Source organism: Micromys minutus, assembly GCF_963924665.1.
Source record: "Micromys minutus genome assembly, chromosome: 1".
NCBI classification, from domain to species: Eukaryota; Metazoa; Chordata; class Mammalia; order Rodentia; family Muridae; genus Micromys; species Micromys minutus.
This window is the reverse complement of record NC_137969.1, coordinates 230414601-230441181: the sequence shown is the minus strand read 5'-3', so window position 1 is coordinate 230441181 and position 26581 is coordinate 230414601. Positions and strand designations below refer to the sequence as shown.

At 47.1% G+C, this 26581-nt stretch overlaps 1 protein-coding gene across 1 annotated transcript in view; it reads right to left on the bottom strand.

The window, feature by feature from the left end:
* ESRRB (estrogen related receptor beta) overlaps positions 1 to 26581 on the bottom strand; it is a 91464-nt gene that overhangs the window by 29179 nt on the left and 35704 nt on the right. The window contains exon 2 of the mRNA XM_080908311.1: positions 14753 to 15162. Within this exon, the coding sequence (XP_080764437.1) occupies positions 14753 to 15162 (410 nt within the window). The remainder of the gene's footprint in view (positions 1 to 14752; positions 15163 to 26581) is intronic.

Genomic DNA, 26581 nt, shown 5'->3' with positions numbered 1-26581 from the left:
GACCTCTGTGGACAATAGGACTATTTTCTTATACAGGTTCTCATTCCTCTCCCTATATCCCTCACCTCTCCCTCAAACCCTGTGTGTGTGTGTGTGTGTGTGTGTGTGTGTGTGTGTGTGTTTTGCACTGATGATGTATATGTGGGTGTGTACTGTTTATGGGTGGAACCTAGGTGCCCACAGTTCATGTTTGGAGATCAGAGGACAGCTTCTGGTTCCCCGCTTTCAACACGTAGCTCCTGAGGCTCGAACTCAGGTCAAACTCAGCAACAAGGATCCACTGAGCCTTCTTGCCAGTCCCTCAATTGTTATTCCTTAGAACTCACTTGTGGCAGTAATTTAAAGTCATATAACCATGTTCTCTTTGTTTTGTTTCATCTTTTTTTCCCCCCAGTAATTTTAAACTTACTCTGTCTTACTCTAACCCAGGCTGGCCTCAGACTCAGTTCTTGGATTTCAGTTCGTGTGGGTCTCTACACCAAGCTATCAATACATGGTAACATTAAAGATAATGGAGGGGGAAACACAGGCTCAGCTGAAGTATCTGTTCCATGTGTGTAGGCTTTGAGGCTCTGTAGCCTGTTCCTTATTCCACCCCACCATACCCAAGGACCAACTTCTGGAACTGGCAAACGGAGGCAGGTCCAAAGTGCCTTCTGCCCCAGGCCTGCAGCCACCAGTCCAGATCCCACTGGGAAGGTGTTGCTTCTCTGTGCTGACTACCCCATGCTGCCCAACTGTCCGTGTTCTATCTCCTCACGCAGACCTGACACACACAGGCTTCCAAGGCAGGATAACTGCTAAATAACCAGGTGTTTGGTGATGCAGCTGCAGCCCTGCTCGACGTAACCAACCAACTTCTTACAGATGAGCGCCAGGGATGCTGTGGCAGGAAGATCACATCAGGATGGGGTAGGTTACCCAGTGAGAGGTGTGGTTAGCGGAAACAGCCTGGGAACTGAACCCAGGTGGCCTGCTTGGATGCACAGCTCAGACCTCCGAACTCTGCTCTCAGCTGCTCTGTGAAACAGCCGCAGGGTATTGCTCAGAATGGGGTTGGGAGTGGGGGGCGGGGGTCAGGAGCATGTGTGGGTTTGATCATGCTGTCCTCCTAAGGCCAGGTGACAGAAGCGTGCTTCCTAAAGCCAGAGTGCCAGCAGTGCTCTTGACCTTTCAGAGTACACTGTGTGCACGCATGCCCGCAAACACACACACACCACACACACACACACACACACACACACACACACACACACACACACACACACACACATACACACGAGTGCCTGTGTGTGTCCCTAATTCTACTTATTTATTTGGTTCCTTTCAATTTGTTTTATGGGCCTGGCGGCTGGCTGCCAGCAAAAACAGGCTGGTGGCCTCTCTTGTAATTTCTCTAAGTGCCTCCTTGATAAAGTGATGAGATTAATTCATCATCGTTCCCGTGGCCTCAAGGGGAGTCTAGGGGAGCACAGGGAGGGGCCATAGGTGGGGCACTCACACACACACACACACACACTCACTCACTTGTGACCAAGTTTGTGAACAGACCCTCATAGGACAGGGACATTACCCAACAGCTAGCACAAACTCAGGTCCCAAACTGAATGTCCTAACTTGTCTGAGCCTCAGTTTCCTCATCTATAAAATGGGTGCCATTTCCATCTCAGAGCTGGATAAACTCGGCACACCAGGACAGAGTGGAGCACAGACCCTGGCAGGCAAGGGCGGCAAACTAAATTGTACATCCAGGCAGATGTTAGCGTAGAGGTAGAGGATGCTACCATCTAGCTCATCAGTGCCACACAGGCGGTCCTGTCCACCCAAGGACACTTTAGAGCGCTATAATCTATCTATGGATGGCTGGACCTCAGCTCCTGTTTGTGCCTGAGGAACATCCGGAGCTGAGCTGGAACTCTGTGTGACCCTGAGGCAGAGGGGTAGTCTCTTTGATCCTAGGCCACCCTACCCTGAGAAGGGAACCCCAGGGGAAACCCCACCAGCTGTCCCTGTGGGCTGTAAGCAAGCCAGCAGTCCTATCCTGGCTCAGGCACAGGGGAGCTGCTAAGCTCCAACAGTTCCAAGGCCCCAGCTGACCTCAAGGGCTGTGGTGAGCAGCTGCAGTGAAGGCCCCAGCTCCCTTGTAGGACAGAGGCATCTCTTTCTCTCTGTGTGGTCCCCGTCTTCAACCCTCTACCCTTCCCTCCTCACCCACAGCTAGATAATCTCAGTCCTGTGTGGACTCCCCGTCACCCAACTGCGGTGCCCTGCATTGGGACAGATGGTCATCCTAGACCTGCACACTGCCTTTGTGCTTCTCAGCTTTCTCAAACTGAAACCATCCTCACAATGTGCTCCCCCATTTTCCCCACGATGTCAGTGAGAGTGACTCTTCAGCCTGCCTCTTGGGTCAAACACTGAGGAAGCTTCTGGAATCTTACACAATTTGCTCCCAAGGCTCTCTCCATCCTCCTTCTTCCCCAGGGGCCACACTCCGACAGGCAAGTTCTCTGTCTGTGATGTAATGCAGTGACCTCGGCTATCTACGTCCCTTCCAGTCAGCACAGTGAAGCACACATCTATATGCCTTCCCCAAGCTTGCTAAAGGTTGACGAAACAGTGAGATTTTGGGGGATGGGACAGGTGGAGGCACTAGGGATGCACCTCAGGAGGCAGAGTACTTGTTTAGCACACGAAGCCCTGTGATCCTTCACCAAAACGGCATCCCAGCGAGCATGGCGGCACACACCCATGATCCCAGTACTCAGGAGGAAAGAAAAAATGAGGACCAAGAGTTGAAGGCCACCCTTAGCTATATACTGAGTTTGAGGTTTGTCTGGGATACAGGAGACCCTTTCTCTCAAAAGGGAGGGGGATGGAGGAGAAAGTAAAAAGTCCTGAAGCCTGAAGACTTCAGTTCTGTCCTCAGAACCCACAGGAGCAGGGAACAGACTCCAGAAGGCTGTACTCTGACCTCCACACACATACATAAACAATAAATAAAAATAAAGAAAAAAGGTAGTAACTTCAAAAAAAAAAAAAAAAAAAAAAAGGAAGGACCTAGAAGGAGGAAGATACACTTGAGTAACCCTCAGAAGGCCTTGGGCATAGAAGATTTAAGATAAAGCAAGAGATAGGTGCAGGCCTGGGCTAAAAGCAAATTTCCTGGAAGTGTATGCTGAGGGAGTGTCTGGCTAATTCAAACCAGCACTTCTGCCTCCTCAAGGCCACCAAGAGTCCCTCCAAGGCTGACACAAAAGGAAGGCCGACAGTCTCAGAAGAACAGGAACCAAAGATGTTCTAGACACAGGATCAAAGGCAAAGATGTGTAGCAGAGAGTCGGAGATGGAAAGGGGCAGTGGGACCACACATCAAACAGGATTCCCCCACTCACCAAGGAAGGAATACAGAGGGGCTCGGCTCTGAAGGAACGGCACGTGCACAGAGTAAGATGAACAAACACCTTTCCATACTGGTCTGCATTCCTGCCCCACACTCAGAACCCCCACACCAGTGAGAGGGCAACTTGGAAACTGCATCTCTATCAATTTCCAGGGTGTGAGAGAAAATTTACCAAGGTGAAACGGGAAGATAAACTCTGTATGTTTGCCTACAGCTTCATGTGATCTGTAATTACCCCAAAACCAAAAGATTCAGAAAAATTACAATTTACAAGGCAGATTTTTTTTTGTTAATCATAAAGGTTATGTCAGCTGAGCTCTGGGGAGATCGATGCAAGAGGGTTGGGATGGGGTTCACAGCCAGCACCAGCTACATGATGTGCCCCAGACTAACCTGAGCTGCACTTGGAGTATTCTCAGGGAAAGGACCTAAGTGCCTGCAATGTGTTTTCTGCCCTTGCTTTTCTACTTTACAGCAAGTGTCCGGGTTAGCGGGGTGGCAGGTAGGTGGTCACTGTCAGCCAGAATCCCACATAACCTAAGGTGTGATATAGTAAGAGTCCAAGTGTTAAAAAAAAAAATAAATAAAAATAAATCCTTTCCAGGCTGGAGAAATGGCTCAGTGGTTAAGAGCACTGACTGTTCTAGAGGACCTAAGTTCAAATCCCAGCAATACATGGTGGCTCACAACCATCTATAATGGGATCTGATGCTCTTTTCTGGTGTTCTTATACATACACATACACATATACAGTGTGCTCATATAAATAAAATGAATAAATCTTTAAAAAAAAAATCCTTTCCCCTCCCACAATACATCGGGAGTGTTCCCTCTTCAACATGCTCAAGCAGTATATGCCTGGGCCCCACAAAGAACAAACCACAGAAAGTGGAAGAATCGAAAAAACATCATTTAGCCTAGAAACAAGAGGATGTGAAGCAAGAAGGAAGACAGAACAAAAAAAAAAAAAAAAAAGGTTTCAACCAAATAAGGGGAGGGAATAAAGGAGGAATCAACACTGGATAGGGACAGACAAACAGACTGGGTGTAATGGCACATGCCTATGATTTCAGGGCCCAGAGGATGGGAGTCCAGGCTAGCCCTGGATTGCAAGTGACTCCATGTTGAAAAAGTCAGGATTTCTAAAACAGAGAGTTTAGGTGTGAAGTTATAACATTAGTGACTAAGAATATGCTAGAGGGTTTTTGTTGTTGTTGTGGTTTTTTTTTTTTTTTTTATTGGTTGTTGTTGTTTGGTTTGGTTTTTTAAATAGTGGTTACCTTTAGATAGGAGTACAAAGAAGATGGGTGGAGCCGGGCCCTCTTATCTTTCCTTCTGTATTTCTAAGGCCAGCAAGATAGCTCAGTGGGTAAAGGTGTTTGTGTAGGAGCCTGAGAACTTTCGAAGGATCCGGACTCAGAAGGTAGATCTGACCTCTATCTACATGTGTGTGTGCCGTGGTGTAGGGGCTCGTACTCGATAAACAGAATGTAATACCAATTTTTAAAAAGAGAACCTATGTTTCTCTCATAGTCTTTAAATTAATATTATTTTGAAATTATACCTTACGAAAACTTAAGAAATTCTGTGGTCTGGGATGTAGCTCTGTGATAAAGGCCTTAACCTGGCAGGCCTAGGGCCCTAGGTTTGATCCTCTGAAAACTCGTAACAAAGAAGACAGCATATCAATCTATGGTGCAACTCACTCATGCCAAGAAATCCAAACACCAGGGCCTGGCCCTTTGTTCTGGGGACCTCTGACTAGCTTAACCCATCCTTCCCCACAGAGGCTCCAGTAATCTTGGATCACCAATACCGTCTATGAGGCCATGAAACCCAGAACCCATCAGTTCCCTACACCCCAAACTCCGCCATTTGTCCACCACACAGCCTCCTCCCAGTTTGGGGTCTGTCCATGTGGACAGCAGCATCTTCCTCCCTTCCATCTTTCCCACTGACAGCGACTGATGTAATTTTGTGTTGCTCTCCCTTTCTGAACTGAAGTCTTTACTACAGATAGACACTATTATATTGGGTTTTTCGTTTTTGTTTTTGCTTTGTTTTGTTTTGTTTTCAAGATAGCCCTGTGCAGCCCCGGTTGTCTTCTGTGACTCACTCTATAGACCAGGTTGGCCTCAAACTCATAGAGATCTGCCTGCCCATCTCCTGCATGCTAGGATTAAAAACACTCGATATTTTTGAGTCAGGATCTTATTTATGACAAGCTGTCTTCTGTCCTCCCATTTCTGCCTTCCAGACGCCTCAGTTACAGGTCTTCACCACCACACATGGTGTCCGTGAGCACTCGCCAAAGGGCTTCATGCAAAGCTAGGGAACACTCTACCAACTGAACTACACCCGTAGCCCTCTCCCACTTTGTCGCTCCAGAGTCCCGGCTGGCCAGCAAGTCCGTGTAAGCCTCATGCCTCTGCTTCCCAAGCACCAGACTTACAAGTATGAGTTACCATCTCAGGCACATTCATTAGCAAGTACAGTGCCTGGCACTGAGTAAGTATCTGTTGAATTAAGGATGAATGCAAATAAACTGAAAGCTTGAAGAACCCCACAGAGAATTCCCAAAGGGCAACAGTGAACTGTCAGAGGCCATGAGTGTGCTAAGGGGTCCTCCCATCCTCCTCTTGGTTCTTCCTAAGGGACCACACCCATCACCACCAACTTAGCTAAGCCGGATGGATGCCCAAGTTTATCTCCCTTTTCTACAAAGGCCTTTGTGCATGGCTGCCTGGCAGGTGTACTTCATCATCTCTTCATCATCTGTTCCTCTGTCTATTTGGCTTCTCAAGACAGGGATTCTCTTTGTAATGCTGGCTGTCCTGGAACTCACCCTGCAGACCAGGCTGGCCTCAAATTCTCAGAGCCCTGCCTGCCTCTGCCAAGTGCTGGGATTAGAGGCATGTGATACCACCACCTGCCTTAAAATGAACTTTCATTGTGGCACCAAGAAAAAGAGAAGTCCACTCCTCTGCTTCAGGCAGCGTGGTGGTACTCTCCTTTAATTCCAGCACCCTGAAGGTGGATCCAGGCCAGCCTCATCTACAGAGCGAGTTCCAGCACAGCCAGCCTATGTAGAGAGACCAGCATTTTCATGTTGTTTAAAACACATAAAACATACTTTTAGATGTAGTTACAGACTTGATCACATAGCATTCTGAGGTATGCACACATACATATAAGATAGACAGACAGACAGACAGATAGACAGACAGACAGACAGACAGACAGACAGACAGGCTATTTGTATATTTTGCTTACTAAATTCACCAGCTCACAGGACTTTCCTTCATAACAAGGAGTGGACAATCTGATCCTTTACATGAGCCACCACTGCCATCTCGGCTTTCTTTGGATTCTGGAAGTTTTCTATATGCACGTGAGGTTGCTGACCTCACCATCACTGAACCACAGCCATACCCAGGGCAAACCAGTGTTTCAGAACTGATGGGATGGTGTTCTCAACTCCTTTTAAGGCTCTTTCTCCTTCCCTTCATCCCTCCACCTCCCAACTTGCCCACAGAGCTGGCTGGATGTGGTAAGCAGATAGCTAAGCCCAGCCAGCAGTCAGGAGACTCTCACAAGGTGTTCAGTCCAGGGGGCAGGGCCCTAAATTTGCATTTCTAAGGAATCCAAATAGGTGGGGGGGGGGGGCTCACATTTGGAGATCAGCAGCCCTAGATCTCATTTTACCTAGAGCCCAGAGCACGAAGTCCTGGGCTCCAGTGTCTCTGAACTGACCAGACTTGTGCATCCAGAATTTCGTCTATTTCAAAAATGTCCTCTATTCCTCACCCTTCTGCCACCTTCCCACGATCCACATTTCTTTTTCCACGTGCCTTTGCACCCATCTCTAGCAGAGTCTCACCAGTCACTGTGCCTTTAACCCTCTCCTGCTTTCCTCCCTTCTGATGGTACCTAACTCCATCCTCTTCCCCCAGATACACTTGACTTCTAGATCTTTCCTTCCTATCACTGCCAGAATTCTTTAATTCTCTATCCAGAAACCTCCAATGGCTTCCTTTGGTCAAGCATAGGGAACACTGAACTGTTGGTTTCAGAGCGATTATAAACCAGGCAGTAAGTTACACTCACTATGTCCATGACTCAGTTTCTGCACTAGTATTGAGGGGACGGAGATCTCTATTAACAGGGTTTTGCTAATAAAGAAGCGAAAGCTCAAAGAGTCACTAGTTCAAAAGGATATAGCTAAAACAAACAAACTGGTCAGTTATGATTTCGAATAATTTCAACAAAGTCACCAAGTCAAAGGCACACTCTGAGAGCATCCACTGGTTTTCAACAGGATCATGCACTGTTCTTCCTGTTCTCTGGTGGCTCCGTTTTAACAGACCCTGATGACAGGGAAATCAAGGCCAGGGGACTCAAGTCCCTGTCCAAGGTCAGCCAGCTGGCTTGTCACTGGCCTGCAAGCTGCTTCAGATTCTGAGCTTTGTCCCCATACCTGTCCTGAGTCCCCCAGGATTCACCAACCAGCCTCATTCTCTAAGACAAAAGGCCTGGAGGTGGTCCCAGACAGAACAACCCATCTGTCATACCTCAGCCCTGCTCCGTGGAGATTTTCCCCACTGAGCCTGGAGCTAGGCCTCCGGTGAGCAGGAACTCCAAGCCAGAACTCCTCACTTGTTCCTAGTCTTAAATCACAGGGTTGGCGAGATGTCTCATTCTTGCTACGTTGATCGCCTCTTCCAGGCAGTCAGGGTGGGTACAAATAGGCTTCATTGCTGGGGACTGAGCCCAAGCCTCATGCATGCTAAGTGTTTGTTTTACCAATAGGCCACACTCCCAGATTCCACTCTTAAAAGAAAAAATAGTATAGAGGTGGTAGGTAGAGCGCACACCTGGAAGCAGGAAGATCTGGTCTACATCTCAAGTTCTAGACCAATCAAGACTCCAAAAAGAAACCCTATCTCAAAAGCAAAAGCAAAGGAAAAAAAAAAAGTGGGGCAGCTGGAAAGATGGCTCGGTGGGTAAGGACCCATACAGGTCTTGCAGAAGACGCAAGTTCAGTTCCTAGCATCCACATTAAAGGGCTCACCACTTTAGCCAGGTGCCTTTAATCCCAGCACTTGGGAGGTAGAGGCAGGAGAATCTCTAAGTTTGAGGCCAGTGTGATCTACAGAGTAAGTTCCAGAACAGCCAGGGATACTTGGAGAAAGTCTCAATAAAGAAAGTGTGTGTGTGTGTGTGTGTGTGTGTGTGTGTGTGTGTGTGTCACAACTGCCTCTAACTCCAGCTCCTAAGATCTGAGGACCCCCTCTGGAATCAGCAGGCACCAGGCATGCATGTGAAGACACCCCTCCCCCAGGTGAATAAGTATACTTTCTTAAGAAGGTGGTTTATAAGATACCTAAGCTCCAAGCTGGTCTTTAACTTCTGGGTTCAAGCAATCCTCCTGCTTCAGCCTCTGGAGCAGCTCAGTCTATGCTTTCACCCACTCACAAAGCCACAGATCGGTCCTGAGACACTTAATGTTGCCTCTGCCTGGAGTGGTCCCAGAGTTCTTACCTGGGCCTCAGCTTACCCTGAAAGCTACTTCTTCTCATGACCTTCCTGGATTCCTCCCTCAGCCTTGGTCTCCATCTGTCACTAGAGGTTGATCCATCTCAGTCTATTCCTTGACTTCTTTAAGGCTAGACTAGGGGCCCTGCACTGGTCCCCAGTGCAATGGTTGGTACTCAACACAAACTCACAAGTTCAAATTTAAGGCAGGGGCTTCGATCATTTAGAAAAAGGGAAAGTTGCTTAATATTCAAATTTAAGTTTTCAATGGTCTCAGAAATGATATATAATGTCAACTCTCTCTCTCTCTCTCCCTCCCTCCCTCCCTCCCTCCCTAATTTTAATACAGAACCTCCCTCTCCTCACTCACTAAACACCAGGCTGGCCTTGAACTCTGTGATCTGTCTGCATCTACCTCCTGAGAACTGGGATTAAAGGTAATACAAGCCCCGCCCTTCAGTAACTGAAGATTTAACTAGAAATCAATGGCACTGTCTAAAGACTGCAATCATCCATGGCCACATGCATGAGTCAGCAACCAACACTGGTCACCTGGATGAGTCAGCAACTAGGGAAAAAGCAATGTAAGGCAGATTTCATTACCCTCAGGAACGCGAATTGACAGTTAAAACTTTTGGGAGTCAAAAGCAGTATACAGCCTAGTTAAACCTGACACCTGGAAGCTAACACTAAAAGAATTATTTCCTAACAGCCGCGCTCGCGTGTGTGTTCACATATTAATGCACTATGGCTTTTAAAACCAAAATGGTTAAGGAGAGCAGTCCACACATTCAATCAACCTGGAAGGGTAGACAGGGACCTGAAACACTCACGACTCAAAACATAGCTAGAAGCTAGAAGGCTGGCAAAGACTCAAAATTCTTATAGAAACATAATAAAGTCTACCCCACAAAATGTGCATGGGAAAGCTTTTCAAAAATGGAATTTTTACAGGCATATGCCTGTAATCCCAGTACTTAGCAAGTGGAAGTATGATGCATGAGACTATCTCAAAACAAAACAAGTATCGGTTGGGTGTGGTGCCTCCGGAAATGAAGCACTTGGGAGGTTGAGGCTACTGTCAGTCACTGCTAGAGTGGTCAAGATTGACAGGGCCCTGGAGCTGCTCTTCAGAAGACCTAACATCTACATACTTGATCAATGTAGGCATGGGGTCAGTATCACAGGCAGGAATCTGACCCCTAAGACTCCTGTACATCAGAGGGCACTAACCACAGAAAGGGGCTGTCTGTGAGGGGGCAGATTCCTATTGCCCAAGCTCAAGAGCATGATGTATAAGCTTCAGAGACACTAAGGCAGAAACAAAGCCTCTAACTTCAGAAATCGATCTGTCTAGCTAACTAGAAAGTTCCCAACTTGACTGAGAACTAGGTCATAATGAGAAAGATATTAATCATATCACCTGAACATTTAATACATCATTCACATGCTGCCCCTAGCTTCAGCATCCCTTTTCCGGGGAAGGGAGGCACCTTTGCCAGTCTCTGCTCCAAGGGCAGGCTAATCGTCCCGGACAGTCACAAACCCTCCTTTAGATAGGCTAGCAAATTCAATCAGACCCCCGTCTTCCCTTTGCCTGGAGCCACTGGTCTGTCAGCAGTAAGGTGCCTTTGTTTATCTCTGAGCTCATCTATTCTGGGCTATGCTCCTAACAGCTCCCAGCTCTGCAGACAATCTCCGCTGACAGCGGAAGGCTTTCCACTTACACCAGTGGAGTCGATTTTAAACGGCAGGAGCTGGAAAGCAGACTGTGCTGCATTCTGTAAGGGGTAAGATAGTAAAAGTTTTGTGGCCCAACAGCCAGCCGTGTTGGGGACAATAAGTCAGTGTTAGGAGTGTCTGGGTCCCGGCGCTACTTAATTTACAAAAGCTGAAGGCAGGCTGATTTGCTGGTCCCAGCGAGCCACCCTTCACCAGCAGCCAAGCCCAGAGGATGAACCACCAGGGTTAGTCTCCAGGTGTGCTGGTTTCCGTAAACTTCCTTTGGGAAAGGAAGGAGCAGACAGAAACTTCTGACAGGAAGGGACTGCAGAGTTGGAGCCTCCACTGTGCTCAGAGCTTACAGAAGTTTACAGGTGCTTGGATATCAATCCACAGACTGAACCTTTTCTGTATAGCCCAGGATGACCTTAAAATTGCTAATATAGACCAGGCTGGCTTTCCGACTGCCTCCCAGTTCTTCAAAGGCTTCTCTCACCATGCCAGCTCACAAAGCCAGACTGAAAAGATGGCCTAGGACTGAGGTGCTGCTCAACAGAACTCTAGCCTTGCCCTCTGGCAGTTCCTTAGGTTCTAGTCTGGCACAGTGCAAAAATCTCAGCTTCAAATTCAGCTCCTAGAAAGAAGGCAGAGGTAGCCGGATCTGTGAGCTCAAGGCCAGGTTGGACTACATAGCAAATTCTGGGCTAATCAGATCTCAGAAGTTAAACCAAAAAAAAAAAAAAAAGAGTCCATACTGTGCCTCGGTCCTGGAAACACCCTCCTTGGCCATGCATACAAAGAAAACTGGTCCGGATCTTCCTGGTTAGGAGAAAGCTGGCGTGGTCTGGAGCCTAGAGTCATGCATGCAGACCCTGCAAACCCCTAGGCACTCAGGAATCCTGTTTTGTTTTGTTTTGTTTTTTTGTTTTGTTTTTGTTTTTTTTGTTTTTTTTTTTTTTGTTTTTTGTTTTTGGAGACACGATTTATCTCCTTTATCTCCACCTCTCCAGCCTCAAATCCCTGCTGTGCAAGGTGCAGGAATTCCTATCAAGTGATTGCTTCATTCTTTGGCTACTGACTCCATTAGAAACAATAAAACCATCCCAGACAATTACTAAACCGCCAGGTGAGAGGAAGAGACAGGAGAAAAGCTATGCCAAGCGAGGGCTACACGCTGATAGCAATCTTCCTTAGAAGGAAACTAAAGAGTTAATCAGGAGAGTATCCGGCCAACTTCTGGCCTCAAGCTAGCTTTCCCTGCTCTGGAGAGGAGCATCTTCTATAATGAGTTCAGACCTCTCCTGGAGATAAGGGCCACAGCATTCAGCCAACTTCTAGGAAGAGATCTGTATCCTTTTCATGGTAGCACACAATTAGTACTGTTTACAGATCTTCCCTAAGAACACTCCCAGCCACCCAGTAAAGTGGTGGCCGAGGCTCTGGGTCTATACACACCAGCCTTGGTTTCCGAGAAAAACTGATCTAAAATATCGTTGCCCCATTTAAAGAAACCGCGGGAAGGAGAAAATGTGATCGTCTTCTAATTTCCAAACAAAATTACCTTAAGGAGTGTAAAATGAGCCCGCAAGGTCACCTCCCAATTCAACAAGAAAAGCCCCGCGGTTTCAGTAACATACAATGCTTCAAACATAGGTGGCCATTTGCTCACTGGAAGTTCTCTGCCTGCCTGAAGCAAGAGACAGAACTGTCTGCCGCTGCATTTATTTCAACTATAAAGACCCTGAGGTTCCTTCCGCCCAAGGGCAGGACCAAAAAGCTGCAGATTCCCAGTACGCCACGTCCTGAGTTACACCCCCAGCCCCAAAAGGAGAAAACAAAAGCAAGAGCATCCTAGAAGGTGTCCATCAATTGTCTCTGTACAACAAGATGTTAAAATGTGTTCTGCCTACACATTTGCAGGCTGGCTTGGCAAAAAGACTCTAAGGGAGGTATTGTTTATGCTGGGTGGTGGCACAGGCCTTTAATCCCAGTACTGGGGAAGCAGAGGCAGGCAGGGGTCTTTGAGTTTGAGGCCACCTTAGTCTACACAGCAAGTTCCAGGACAACCAGGGCTACGTAGAAAAACCCCGTGGAAGGGGAGAATTATTCATAGCCAGCATGCTAGTGTATTTCTTTAATCTCCCATTACCCAAGAAATAGAGGCAGGTAGATCCCTTGTGTTTTGTGTGAGCCAGGGCTATACAGTAAGATCCTGTCACAAAATACCAAGTATTATTCATGACCACAATAGGCTAACTGTATTTTATTTAGGTTGTGTGTACACACACATGCATGGGCATGTAAGGTCAGAAGTTATCCACCATGTGGGCTGCAGGGTTTGAAAGGTTGTTAGGTTTAGTGACCGGCAGGTTTACACTAAGCAATCTCAGAGGCCCTAAAACAGTTTAATAATCTAAATTTTATTAGATCGAAGTAACTACACTACTTTCATTTAAATATATGCATATGACAAAGCTTGGTCTATGTGATGAAACTTATTATAGCAAAAGTGTACAGCAAGTGATAAAAGTAAAAATAGCAATGAACAGTAAGCTGGGGCCAGCAAGACGGCTCAGTGGTGAAAGACACTTTATTGTCAAGGCTCCTGATAGTTCTCCCACGGGTTAAGGGAGGGTCTACTCAGCAAGTTGTCCTCTGACTTCTACATGCATGCCTGGGTAAGCACCAGTTCCTAGGTTCAATTCTCAATAGAGTATAGGGGAAAAAGAGAAAGGAAAAACAATAGGTGAAAGAATATCCCACATGAATATCCCGCGCATGGACATTTGGAAGGTAGAGACCGTGATCCAGGGATGGTTACTTGGTTACGCAGCAAATTGTGCCTATAGAGGGCTACATAAAACCCTAAAAAGGAAACTCACTCTATAAAAAGCACAAAAGGACACCGAGGCAGCACACCTAAGTCTGAGCTCACGGGTAAGTTCAAGTGACTGACTGACCCAGAAGCCTGGTGGGTTTGCCCAACCTCCCCGAATGGTTAAGCAGAACTGTAAACATATCTAACCTTTAATGCCCTCATTTGGTCTAATAAAGTTATTATTAGATCAATGAGATTAACAAAATATAAACTTGTTGAATAAAGAGAATCACCCTAGGGAGGCTCGGTCAGTGCCTTCCAAAGTGCTCAAGGGAGAAGAGTGGAACAGACCACTGTTGAGGCCCAAAGGCAGGACGCAGGGGTGGTGGAGTGGGTAGGAGGTGGGTGTAGGGGGTGGGGATGGGGGATGGGGTGGGGTGGGGAACCAGACTGGGAGTACTGGGTAGCATTCTGGGGTTTGGCAGCGTGTCCGTTCAGGTCCAGGAGGGAAAGAATTGGTGCCTCTCAGTTCTTAGGGGCTGCTCAACCGATATCTTGACTGATGGACAGCTGCAAGTAGTGTTCAACGCTAAGCCTGAAGCGTGGAGATTCGGCGCCCAGTCCCACTGGGCCTTAAAGAATATTGCCCAGTGAGGACTAGATTCACCATTATCCTCTGCTCACCTGCACAGAGGGAAGCTCCAGGACTTCAGAACACATTCATCAAGGTGGGGGGGGGGGAGCTGAATACCCTAGGGCTATCAGCATGTGACCCTAGTGATATGCTAATGTACGGAAAAAATAGCCCTAAGCCTCCAGGATCCCAGTCAGTTCCTGTGCACGTGAAAGCGGGTCTACCTTTCAATTGGTGTGATTAACACAGAAGCAAAAAGACAGCCTAAGTATGACATAATGGGGTAAATAATGGTAACCCCTTTTCCTCCTTCTCCCTAGCTCCCCCCTCCCACCATAGGCTTTTGGAGGGAAGGCTCATGCAACTTAGAGTGTACAGGTAAGAGCTGTCGAGGATCAGGTATTCCTGTGGCTCGTTCTAAGGCGTTTCAGAGATGAAACAGGAACATGGTATTTATGAGCCTTACAGTTGGAATCCTTGTCTAAAATCCCCGAGTGAGAAACTTCAAGACCAGGAGGCCTCTAGAACACCTCGACCCTCGGGAAACTTAATTTGTATTTAAGAGAATAACCCAACTAGACCTGTAGACCAATGTCCCCACCCAAAGCCTGAATCCAGGTCTTGCACTGCCCACCACGCACCTTGGATGGTTCTCTTGAAGAACGCCTTGCAAGCCTCGCAGGAGGCCACTCCGTAGTGGTAGCCAGAGGCAATGTCCCCGCACACGAGGCACAGGCGCTTGGGGATGGCATTAAGCATGTACTCGCACTTGATGGCCGAGTCCTCCATGATACCACTAGAACAGTCCTCGTAGCTCTTGCGGCACGGGTTGCCTCCCAGCCCCGCACCTGCGAACATAGGCGGCGAGTCCAGACCGTTGGCGTGGGTGCCCAGGGCCATGCCAAAGCCACCGCTGGCGTCCGACGAGCCGCTGGGGCTGTGGTGGCTCAGGGCATCAATGCCCGAGGACGGGCTAGATGGCTCCGTCTTGATGAAGGAGCCGCAGCTAGAACCCAGGTGCCTGTCTTCCGACGACATTCGGTTCAGCAACCTGCGGACACAGAACGCCGGAGTCAGTTCCAAGCAAGGTGAGGGGGTGGGCGGGGCGCCGGCCTAGTGGGCGGGCCACAGGGGCGTGTCCATAGGTAAGGCACAGGGAAGCCTTAAAGATGGTCAGGTCAGTAGCTGCAGCCCAGAACGAGTCTCTGCGACTTCAGAGTGCTAAGAAACTTAATAATTCGTAAACTGCAAATCAGAGAACCTGTCATTTGCAAATAGCTAGCCTACTGGTGGTAAGATGATAACTGCCCCTCCTAAATATTTGGCCAACCCGCCTACCTGACAAAAAGTGGAAGCTGACAGTGTACCTACCTATCCCAAGCACGGAGCCTCACCTCAGGCACTCACAGTAAAATGGCCTTTTAGACCCTTTCCCCGTATCTTCCAACCCCAACGAGTTGTGAAGTCCACGCCTGGGGTTTGCCTCAATAGTACCACGTAGTCACCAAGACTGCCACATTTTCTAACTGAACAAGAGGGGCAGTTTAATCCGGAGGCACCAAGTGAGTTTTTAGTAATAGTCCAGGTTGGATAATGGAGGTCCTATCTAAAGTATTATTTTCTGATGCTGTTTTCTCTTCCTCTGCATTTTTTGTTTTGTTTTGTTTTTCCAGACAGGGTTTCTTAGTGTAGCTCTGGCCACCAAGATTTTGCTCTGTAGACAGACTGGCAGAAAACTCAGAGATTCCCCTGCCTCTGCCCCCATCCCAGGGATTTGGGATTAAAGCTGTGCTCCACCACTGCCTGGCTTCAATTTTTCCTTCTTAGCCCCAGGATAAACCAGCTTGCACCCAGCTCCCAGTCCCCAAAAGACTGTCGCCAATAGAATGCAAACCTAATTCAACACAGTGATCCCTCTCTTTCTCTCTCTCTCTCTCTCTCTCTCTCTCTCTCTCTCTCTCTCTCCCTCCCTATTCTCTTTTTGAGGTGGACCAGCCCTGGCTAGCCTAAAATTCATTAAGTAGCTCAGGCTAACCTTAAACTCTATATCCTATTGCCTCAGCCACCAAGGAACTGGGACTACAGACCTGCACCACCATGTAACTTTACAGAGTTGCTCTGAGTAGCCCAGATTGGCCTAGAAGTGACTATGTAGACCAGGCTGACTCAAAGTCACAGAGGTATTCCTTGCCTCTGCCTCCCAAGTGCTTGGACTAAAGGCATGCTCCACTAAGCCTGGTGTGCCACCATGTAACAGCCAGAGGTTTTTTGTTTGTTTATTTGTTTATTTTTCCCTTTTCTTTTAGAGATTAAACACCCACCCCTAACTCACATAAGCTCCAAAAATCATGCCTTTCCTGTTACTGGGAGTCCTGTCTCTCCAGCCAAGTTTATGTAAAGGCGACTGGATTGAAGGATTACTCAGGGGAACCTTGTTCAGATAGGATTTGTCTCTGAGGTAGGAAGCCTAAAAAGATTGTCTCAAAAATTGTCTCCTGCCAGGCACGGTGGCACATCAGAAGCAAAGACACTATGACCTGAGTTTGGGGCCAGTCAGGCCTACACAGAGTTCCAGGACAGCCAGGACTGCAAAGAGAAACCCTGTCTCCAACAAACAAACAAAACCATCTAGAGGCATGATCCGTGAAAGTAGCCTCGATCTCACGCCTGCCTCAGTGGAGAGAGTTGGTACCAGTTTATGCATCCAGAAAAGGAAAAAGGGAACAGGGAGACATCTTGGGAAAACAGCACAGAAAGATAGATTTCTGAGTAGGAAGGAAAATCTCAGAGCTGGAGGGTCCGTGCTTTCTATACCACTTGAAGGTAACACTTGTGAGCTCATATATATATATATATTTGTAAAGTTCCCACGGAAAGGGTCACTTCATAGGGAAGGAGGAGCTTTAATCATTATACCCACATAACAATCCCTGGTCTAGACTCATCTAGAGATGACAGATTTGGTCATGTGACCAGGCTTTTGGTCCCAGCAAAGTGCGATGACCCTCAGCACACCTCCTGGGGGTGTCACTCACTCATCTGCACAGCACAGTCGTATAGAGAGAAGGAGCTTCTGGTACTGGAATGAAAGACCCATATAAAGCCCTTGTATCCTAGCTTACAAGTCCACATATGGAGTTTGTAAAGGCTGGTTCCCAGGTCCTCACAATGGGAGCATTCCTTTCAACCCCAGGAGTCCTCTCCTACCGGCCTCCATCCTCCATCTCATAAGCAATGGGCCCCAGTTAAGGGTCTCTCCTGAATCCTTTCTATATCCCTGGCTGGTGCTTTGTCATCTTCCTGGCTACTGCTACCCACCACCAGCAATGTATCCTGAGGAAATTGGAGGGGACTCTGACTGAGCACATGGCCTAAGGCATTGCTCTGCTCTTCCCCACAGGGCAGAGAAGGCAGCTGACTCCTCTCCACTGAACTTCTAGCTTTCCCTTTGACTGCTCTAGGCTTTGCTCCTCTCAGCAGCAAAATGTGAAGGGGGACCAGAACTCACACATTCCCTAATTCTACCCAGCCTGCCACAGGCTTCCACAGAATTTCCACAAAGACTTTCCAGTGTGCACCTGACACAGGAAGTCCTGGCAGCTTCTGCTGAACATGCCCTGCTTCCCTGTCTCTGGAGGCACAAGAAGTGTTTGCCTGGAGGGAGGGAGAGGGAGACTGCAGCTTCTCCTGGGAGGGTATGGGCCATGATTTCCCACTGCCTTCCCAGTCTTGACCAGCTCAACCTACCCTGAAAGACACTAGAGGGGTCAGGTTGTGCTCCCAAGCCCTGGCTTCTTCTCCAGCCCCCAGTGTAGCCTTCACTGGATCCTGGCCTCAGTCAGAGTTGATGTAGGATAAGCAGCTAGTAATTTAGTATCTGGATCCCAGTAGAGGGGCATATGATTTAATGATGTCATTATTTATTTACCGCGCACACCCAACCCTCCTCTTCTTCCCTTCCTCCCTTTCTCTTCTTTGCATTTCTTTATTTCTTTAGTGTTTTGTTTTATTTTGTTTTGGAGACAGGACCTATATACTCTTGGCTGTCTAGGAACTCACTAGTCTGTAGACTAGGCTGGCCTCAAATTCAAGAAGAGATTTACCCATCTTGCCCTTCTGAATGCTGGGATCAAAGGCACGAGCCACCTTGTCTGTCTGAGACCCTGTCAGACCAACAAATGATGTGTGGCATCATTAAGACACCCAAGATCAACCTCTTGTCCCCATAGACATACAGGTACCCCCTCTTCAAAGGCATGCACACTGAAGAGACTAGAAAGAGCCTGTTGCAAAGGTTAATGGTCGGAGCCATCTGGAAGGGAGATGGACCATACATCTGATAGGGCCACAAGGTGAGACAGAGGAAGAAGGGGCTGGTGTCATTAGGAAGTGGCCTGGCTCCAGAGCGGTTTCACCTTTATGGTGGGAATGAATGTGGTGTTGCAATGGCCTGGGGAAGTGAAGGCAGACAATTCATCAGGAAGTCTGGCTGCCTGAGGTGGAGGGGTGGGGGGGTGGGGAGGGAGTGCCCTTCCTACCGGTCAACAGCACCTGCTTATACACTTGGCAGGGTGTGAAGGCAGGATGCACTTTGGATTGGTGTGAGTCGGGTTAGAATCTCTGATGAGGAGCCATTCGTTGAGAATGGGAGGAATTTAAGGAATTTAAGAATAACTGTCCACATTTCACAGTTTGCTGAGCACAGTTCAGTCCCTCCCGCTGACCACTAATTCAGTCCTGCCCCACTAATCTTCCTTCCCACTGTCTCCCAACACTGACTGCTCTTCCAGAGGTTCTGAGATCAATTCCCAGCAGCCACAGCAGGGTGGCTCACAGCCATCTGTCATGGGATCTGATGCGGTGTGTGTCTGAAGACATGACAGTGTGCTCATATGTATTCATATATATATAATGAATAAGTAACTTTTAAAAGAGGTTTTTTGTAGATTTTGGGATATTCGAATATGAATATTAAGCTCGGGAAGATGGGAAAGTGTAAACGTCCAATGGATTCACTTTTCCCAGAGGTGTAGACAGAAGGTAATTTTAGACTTTGTCTTTTCAATGCTGGGATCAAACCCAGGGCCAGCCCCCAAATCCAGAACTTTTGGAAAACTACCCCTGAGGTTACAAACCATAGAGATACTTGCATACTGCTGGGAATACAATTCAGGCGAAAACTGCGTATGGTACCTTGGGTTCAATCCCAGCGCCAAAACAAAGCAAAAATTCAGATTAGAGTCCACTCCACTTTCTGTCTGTTGCTGCTGGTGGTTTATGGTTTTGTGTGGAGCATTCCAACATATGCCTGCAATCCCAGCTACTTAAGCTGAGATGAAAAGATCACAAGTTCTAGGCCACCTCCAGGCCACACAGTGGAAAACCAGGAAATACATAATAAAATGTAGGGACACAAAGGGAGGGTCTGGGTTTGGAATCGAGTCCCCAAGATGGAGACACACTAAAAGCAGAGAGTAGCCCATTCCACCCTGGAGCCCAGCTGAAGCAGCAGAACGTCACAAGACTGTCCTCTGACCTCTACATGCTCTCTAACCCTCCAAAAAATATTCAGAAGGTTAGACAGAGGTGGGGATATAGCTTAGTTTTAGACTGTTGCCCCGTTTGTATAACGCCCCGGGTTTGATTCCCCGATACTGCAAAAACTCATGCCCAACAGTGTATAACTTCAGCCCCTGGGTGCACAGTGAGTTGAGTTGGATGCCAGCCAGAGCTGCTGGAGACTCTGCTACAAAAACCCGCTGTCACACAACTTTAATCCAAGTGTCCTGGAGACAGAAGCAGGTGGATCTTTGTGACTTAAAAAGGCCAACCTGGCCTATAGGACAGTTCTAGACCAAGAAGGCCTAACATAGTAAAACACTTTCTTTAGAAGAAGAAGAAGAAGAAGAAGAAGAAGAAGAAGAAGAAGAAGAAGAAGAAGAAGAAGAAGAAGAAGAAGAAGAAGAAGAAGAAGAAGGAAAGAAAGAAAGAAAGAAAGAAAGAAAGAAAGAAAGAAAGAAAGAAAGAAAGAAAGAAAGAAAAGAATAAAATCAAACAAGGGAAAAGAAAATTAAAAATGAAAAGATTTTAGAGGTGACTGGATAGGTTACCAAATGGAAGTCCAGGAAGGGTACAGACCCAGGATGAAAGGAGGAGGCAACCAAGACATGCTCTGGGAGGGGGCTCAGGCCAGACCCTCATTTGGGGCTGACTGGATCAATAACTATTGACTCCTGTGGGAAGGGAACAGGCATCCCATCTCAGGGCCTTTGCAAGAGCAATCATTGGTGGTCAAAGCCCCTTGAGGCATCATTTCCCTTTGATCTGTCTGGTAACTGGAGCCCAGCGAGCCACCTTGGCCTCAATGTCACTACGCTCTGACTAAATGTGGCCTCCATCTTGCCGGTCATCACTATACAAGGCTGAAGAGTCTTTACATACAAAGAGAGGGAGAGCCTCAAATGCTGGGACTCATAAAATTTAGCAGGAACCCCAGGGATATAGGTCCTCTCGAGGTGACCTGCTAGTGGGCAGACAGGTGGACGGAGGTGTAGACTGGCCCCTGTTTTCTTCTGTGGTGTAGGGTCTTCTCACCACTAAAAAGAATCTGAGTCACAAAAAAAAAAAAAAAAAAAAAACCTGTCATCCTAGCTAGATCCATCTGGCTCTCTCCTCAGGCCACACGCCTGAGGACAGAGACAAACATCTGTGCCAAACACACCAGTTTTGCCCCACTGTATGTTTGGTTCTGAGTAACCAGCTAGTGTCTTCTCTGGGCCTGGGGTGCTCATGAGTGGAACAACCTCTGTTTCCCAGGGGTGTCTTGATGATGGAGCTGAGCTCCAAATAAAATAAATAAAACTGGTCCCCAGCCAGTACAACATGGGTGCTGCTATTGGGATAATTCCCATGGACAGCTTCTGGAGAAATCCAGCAGCTAGCTGACCGGGAGTTAACTGACAAGCCCTACTCTCATCCAAAACTGAGGAGAAAATGAAAGGAATTTGCCAAAATACTAGGATGGGGAGGGTCTGAAAAATAAAGACAGACAGACTGGGATTGGGAAGCCACTGGGGATGGGGAGGCATGTCTAAGATACAGACTCACACATTTCAGTGATCATTGACCTAACTGGAATCCAGGGACACTTAGGTAAGGCCCTCAGACCCTCAGGCACCTGGGAGGAACAGGTCTAAACGTCCTGCCAAGAGATGCACAGCAGTTTGGCTCTACAGGGAGTTCCAGACCAGCCTCAACCACATGAGATCCTGACTCTAAAAACCAGCACTTAAGGAAGGTTGGAAATATTAGTACATGCTGAAAATCCCAGCCCCGGGAGGGACGATGGAAGCAGGGGGAATCAGAAATGCAAGGCTGGCCTCAGCCATTAGAAAATCCAAGGCCATTAGACCCTGTCTTTAAAAAAAAAAAAAAAAAAGCAGCAGGCCTTTAACATGGCACAGAGTGTAAATGATGTCAAAGCCCTACCTTTCTTGGTGCTTACTACATTGAAGTAAAGGGAGGAAGAGGAGGACAGAGAAGGAAAGGAGTAGGTAGGCCGAGGACGAGACATGTTAGCATTATGATAAATCAGGCTCTGTGCACGGATGTCCATTAATTACAGATGCATTTCTTTCTTAAACCCAGACGTTTCATTCGAACCTTTCCCCAGTAGTCTGAACTACTTATTTTTTTTTTTTTTTGTTTCTATATTCCTCTTGTTTTTATTTGTTATGTGAATAGTTTTCTATTTCATGGTTTTGTACTTATCCCTGTTATTGACAATAATCATTTAAAGACACAGACTCATCTGTTTATCCCAATGATTGCCTTCCAATCACATATCCTATATACATTTATTAATTACCTTTTCATGGCAGTTGTAATATTTTTTTTAACCATGATATAATAACCTTTAATGAATGAATATTGCAAAGAAGAAACAAATAAATAGAAATGAAATTATAACTAATGAATCAAAAATACACATTTCTACATATGACCAAAATTATTATAGGTTTACTAATTCAACTTTTTTTTGTTTTGTTTTGTTTTCTTTTCTTTTTTTCTTGGACTTCACACAGTCTGTGAGTTGTTTCTGGGGCAGTGCGAGCCTCTGGGGTTAGCATCCCATTATCAGTGACTGCATATTATGTCTGTTCTTTTGTGACTGGGTGAACTACTTATTTTAATAGGAAATACTTTTTATCATTCCTGTGAGATGCACAGCTAGCAAACATGAATCTTTCAACTTTCAAAACCAGGCACACCCGCCTAGCTGACGTCACTGGCCCACAAGTTCTCAGAGGGTCCTCTGCCTAACTTGGCAACTTTTAGATTAGGTAACCGTCCCAGTCACTAAAGGACCAGGCTGACTGGTGGGCAGCACCACAGAAGAGTAGGGCTTAGATGCCGTGAGCTGAGGGGAACTGCCCGGGAGACCAAACTGACAGAGAAGGCCACCCACCTGCCACCATTTCCGGTTACTTTGCTATTCACTTTCCTCTGTGAAGTCTGGGTTTTATTTGTATTTGTCTCCCTGGGAGTATTTCCCAAACAGTGTTTTTCCCCACTTGGCACCCACTGGGACCCAGGACAAATGCTTACAGTTTAGCAGAGCCAGAGGCAGCCTTCCTCCTCTCACATGCTCCAGAGCTCAGGCAGAAATCTGTAATTAAGTGCCATGTCACTCGAAAGATTAGTCAAAACCGGACTGATCCCAGACAACTGATGGAAATCTCATTGCACACAAATTACCGCATGGGAAAATAATGATAGGTAATTAGTGCCTTTCAATTGGGGTTTTCTATCCATCTGTTTTCAGGCTGTAGACTCCAGAATGGGAAGAGAGGATGTCCGGAAGAAACCACTAGATAAAGAGTGGCAGCCTCAGGACAGCCATGAAGTCCCAGTCCACTGGCCCACAGATGGCCTCTATTAACTTTATGAAACTTCAGCCCTGAGGACCATGGTTTGATTCTCAAAACCCATATGGCAGCTCAGATGATCTGTAACCCCAGCTCCATAGGAATATAATGCCCTCTTTGACCTCTGGGAGTACCAGACATACATTTGGTGCGCAGACATACATGCAAGCAAAGCACCCCAAACACTGGAGAATGGAGGTGGCTTTAATCCCAGCACTCGGGAAGCAGAGGCAGGCCAGTCTCTGAGTTCGAGGCCAGCCTGATCTAGAGTGAGTTCCAGGACAGTCAGGCCTACAGAGAGAAACCCTGTACACAAACAAAACAAACAACAAAAAACAAAAAGGGGACAGAAAAGCAAAACAACGACCAAAACCCAAACGCATAAAAAAAATAAATGAACAAAAAAAAAAAAAAAAAAAAAAAAAAAAGCTTCAAAGGGCCAGCAAGATGGTTCAGTAGGTAAAAGTGCTTGCTGCCAAACCTGATGATCTGAGTCCTATACCTGGGACCCTCACAGCAGAACAAACCACACACACATACACACATGGTGGGGTGATATGGATGGGCACACTCACATATAATGCAAAAAATGTAAATGGTTAAAATTGTTTTTATCTCATCTCTCAAGTCCTGCTGAAGATGACATGGCATCTGTGAGTTATTACCACCAGTCTTGAACCCGTTTGTATATTTCACTCTGTGCCAGTTAGTGATGTGACATAAGTACCTTACAGACTGCCGCACAGCACACTTGACTTTGTTCACACCGATGTGGTCAGTGTCCACTCAGAGCTGGGCAGTGTGAACTTGGACCCCAGCTCTGCCAGTCATGATCTGGGTTATTTAACCTCTAGATGCCTCGGTGTCCTTGTTCATGCTCTAGGGGTACGGACAAGAGTGCTCATTCTTCCGGACAATCTTGAGAATGAACACATTGATGCATGGTAGCTTCTCAACCACATGAGTTGTACCTTCCTTACTCAGCAATAAGAAGATGGTCTATACTTACCCTCAGGCGATCACCCCAGTTTTTTTTACAGTTTTGTGACAAGATCTCACTCTATAGCCAAGCTGGCCTAGAATTCATATCATAAACCGGGCTGTCTTGGAACTCATAACAATCCTCTCATATCAGCCCTACAAACTACTGGGATTATATTCATGTGTGGCTGTGCCTAGCTCTTGTTTCCCCATTTCTCAGATAAGGAAATTCAGGCCCAGGAAGGAAAGAGTCAATATCTTGGCAGGGGTTGCAAAGTCAGAGAAACACTAAAGTGTGCTACTGTGCATAGGGGACAGTCCCATACTCAAAAACAAAGAATTTTACGCAGCCTGGGGCCATTCAGGATCAGCCCACAGCCTCTGCTGTTTCCTGCCCACTTGCCACCAAGGTTGCACCATCTCAGCCCTCTGAACTTCTGCTGTGAGACAAAACTTTTCTTGGGAGATGTAACATTGGTCTTCTCGCCCCAGATAGAAAGGGAACCCACAACTGACCAAAGTACAGATACCGCCAAGTCCAGCTTGATAAACCAATGAGTTTTATTGAAGTTGCTTACAGGAGCAGAGATGACTCAAAGACAGCTGCATCACCAAAGCCCACCCCAGCATGGGTGACATGGGTGACAGCTCCCAAAACCTGGAGCACACCGCACAGCCTGTAGGCAGCTCAACAGGCTGGAGAGCGTCTTTTCCAAGTAGCGATTGCTCTAAACCTCCTCCAGGCAGCTGGTCTGGTCTCCAAGAACTTTGCAGCTTTTCTCGTGGGAGAGTCTTCTTGGCATCTCAGCTCATCTAAGAAGGTTCCTTGCCGCTTAGTTTTTACTTTCTCTTGAGCAACTCTCAGCTTTTATTTGCTAGTGAATCCTGTCAGTTTTAGGGAGTTCCTGGAGCTAGTTTTTAGTTGTTTACCTGCTTAAGGAGCTCCCCTGCAGGACTGAATAGTGTTTGTTTGTTTGTTTGTTTGTTTTTAATCTCAGAGAAAATTGTCACAAGACACCTCCTCCTCCCTCACCTGTGTTGGGGTTGAGGTCAAGGGCCCTGCCACACTCGAATTCCTGGTTCCACCAAGGCACAGCCAGCTGCCCTATCCTGGATGCGTAGATCAAGCCCTGTTCCTCTGTGAGACTAGGAGTTCCATTTGGCTGCTCCCTGGCTTTCCACCAATGCCCAGAACTCTGACAGGCTGTGCTGGTTAGTTTTATGTCAACTTGAAACAAGCTGGAGTCATTTGGGAAGAGAGAACCTCAGTTAAGAAAAGGGGCCTCTGGGTAAACCTTTGGTACATTTTTTAAATTGGTTGATTGATATGAAAGGGTCCTTGCCACTGTGGGCGGTGCCACCTCTATGCTGGTAGTTCAGGGGTGTATTAGAGAGCTGACTGAGAAAGCTGTGGGGAGCAAACCAGCAATCAGTTCTCCCCCCATGGCCTCTGTCTCCTTCCTATTTCCAGATTCCTGCCTCGCATCCCTGCCCTGACTTCCCTGGATGATGAACTGTAAGCTATAAAAAGAAAGTCTTTCCTCCCAAAGTTGCTTAGGGTCATAGTGCGTTATCACAGCAATAGAAAACCTTAACTAAAACACAGACAAGCACTAATTGGATAAGAAATAATATGGAAAGGCAGAGAACTGGTTGTGTCAAACTGGCTTCAAATAGTCCCCAAAGCCTCATACCCTGAGAAGGATGTGGAGGTCACAGGCTGAGTGTCAGTACGGAAACAGGGTCTGAAAAGGTAGACAGCCAATGCTTTACAGAGGCTGGACCCCCAGTCTTCTGAGAGTGACTATCAGAGAGAGCTACCTCCTGTCACACCATCAGAGTCCTGAGAATCTCGGATTAGATACTTCACATAGGAAGTGCAAAGGGCTCTAACAGACTCAGGGTTGGCAAATATGGCTCAAGCAGATCTTACCCATCTTCCCCATTCCATTTGCCTTGATAAAAACCATTCTATTCCATTCCTAAAGCCAGCCACCAAGGTCTATGCCCTCCTTTGGCCACCCCCTCCTCCTGAGGCTGACCACCAGGGTCCAGCTATCAAAGTACTGAAGTCCAGCAATCAAAAGCCCTCCCTTATGTAATGAACATACCCAACTAAAATTAAACATCTCATCCTAACACAGGGGTTTTCCCTTTTACCATTACAAACCGCTGTGTTCCTATGGGCCACGTCCTTTTCCTCCCTATCTGAAGAAAGTTCTTTGTCCTATTCCAGGACAAATATCCCTGACCCCTCTCCCTTGTTCCTTTCCCTGTCTGTCCTCTACCTCTCACCTTTGTTTCTTAGTCCTTTACCTCCTAGTCCTCTTAGCAGCCTTTACTTGCTGAGCCAAGGCCCTTTACTGACACGTGTTTGTTTATTTTAGATAAGTCTCACTTGTAGCCCAGGCTGCCCTAGAATTCATAACCCCCTAGCCTTTTCCCTTCCTTGAATGCTGTCTGGCTTCTTTAAAAGCAAACAAGCAAACAAAAAACAGCCCCTGAGTTTGGAGAGATGTCTCAGTTGCTAAGGAGAGGACCTGAGTTCAGTTCCCAGCACCC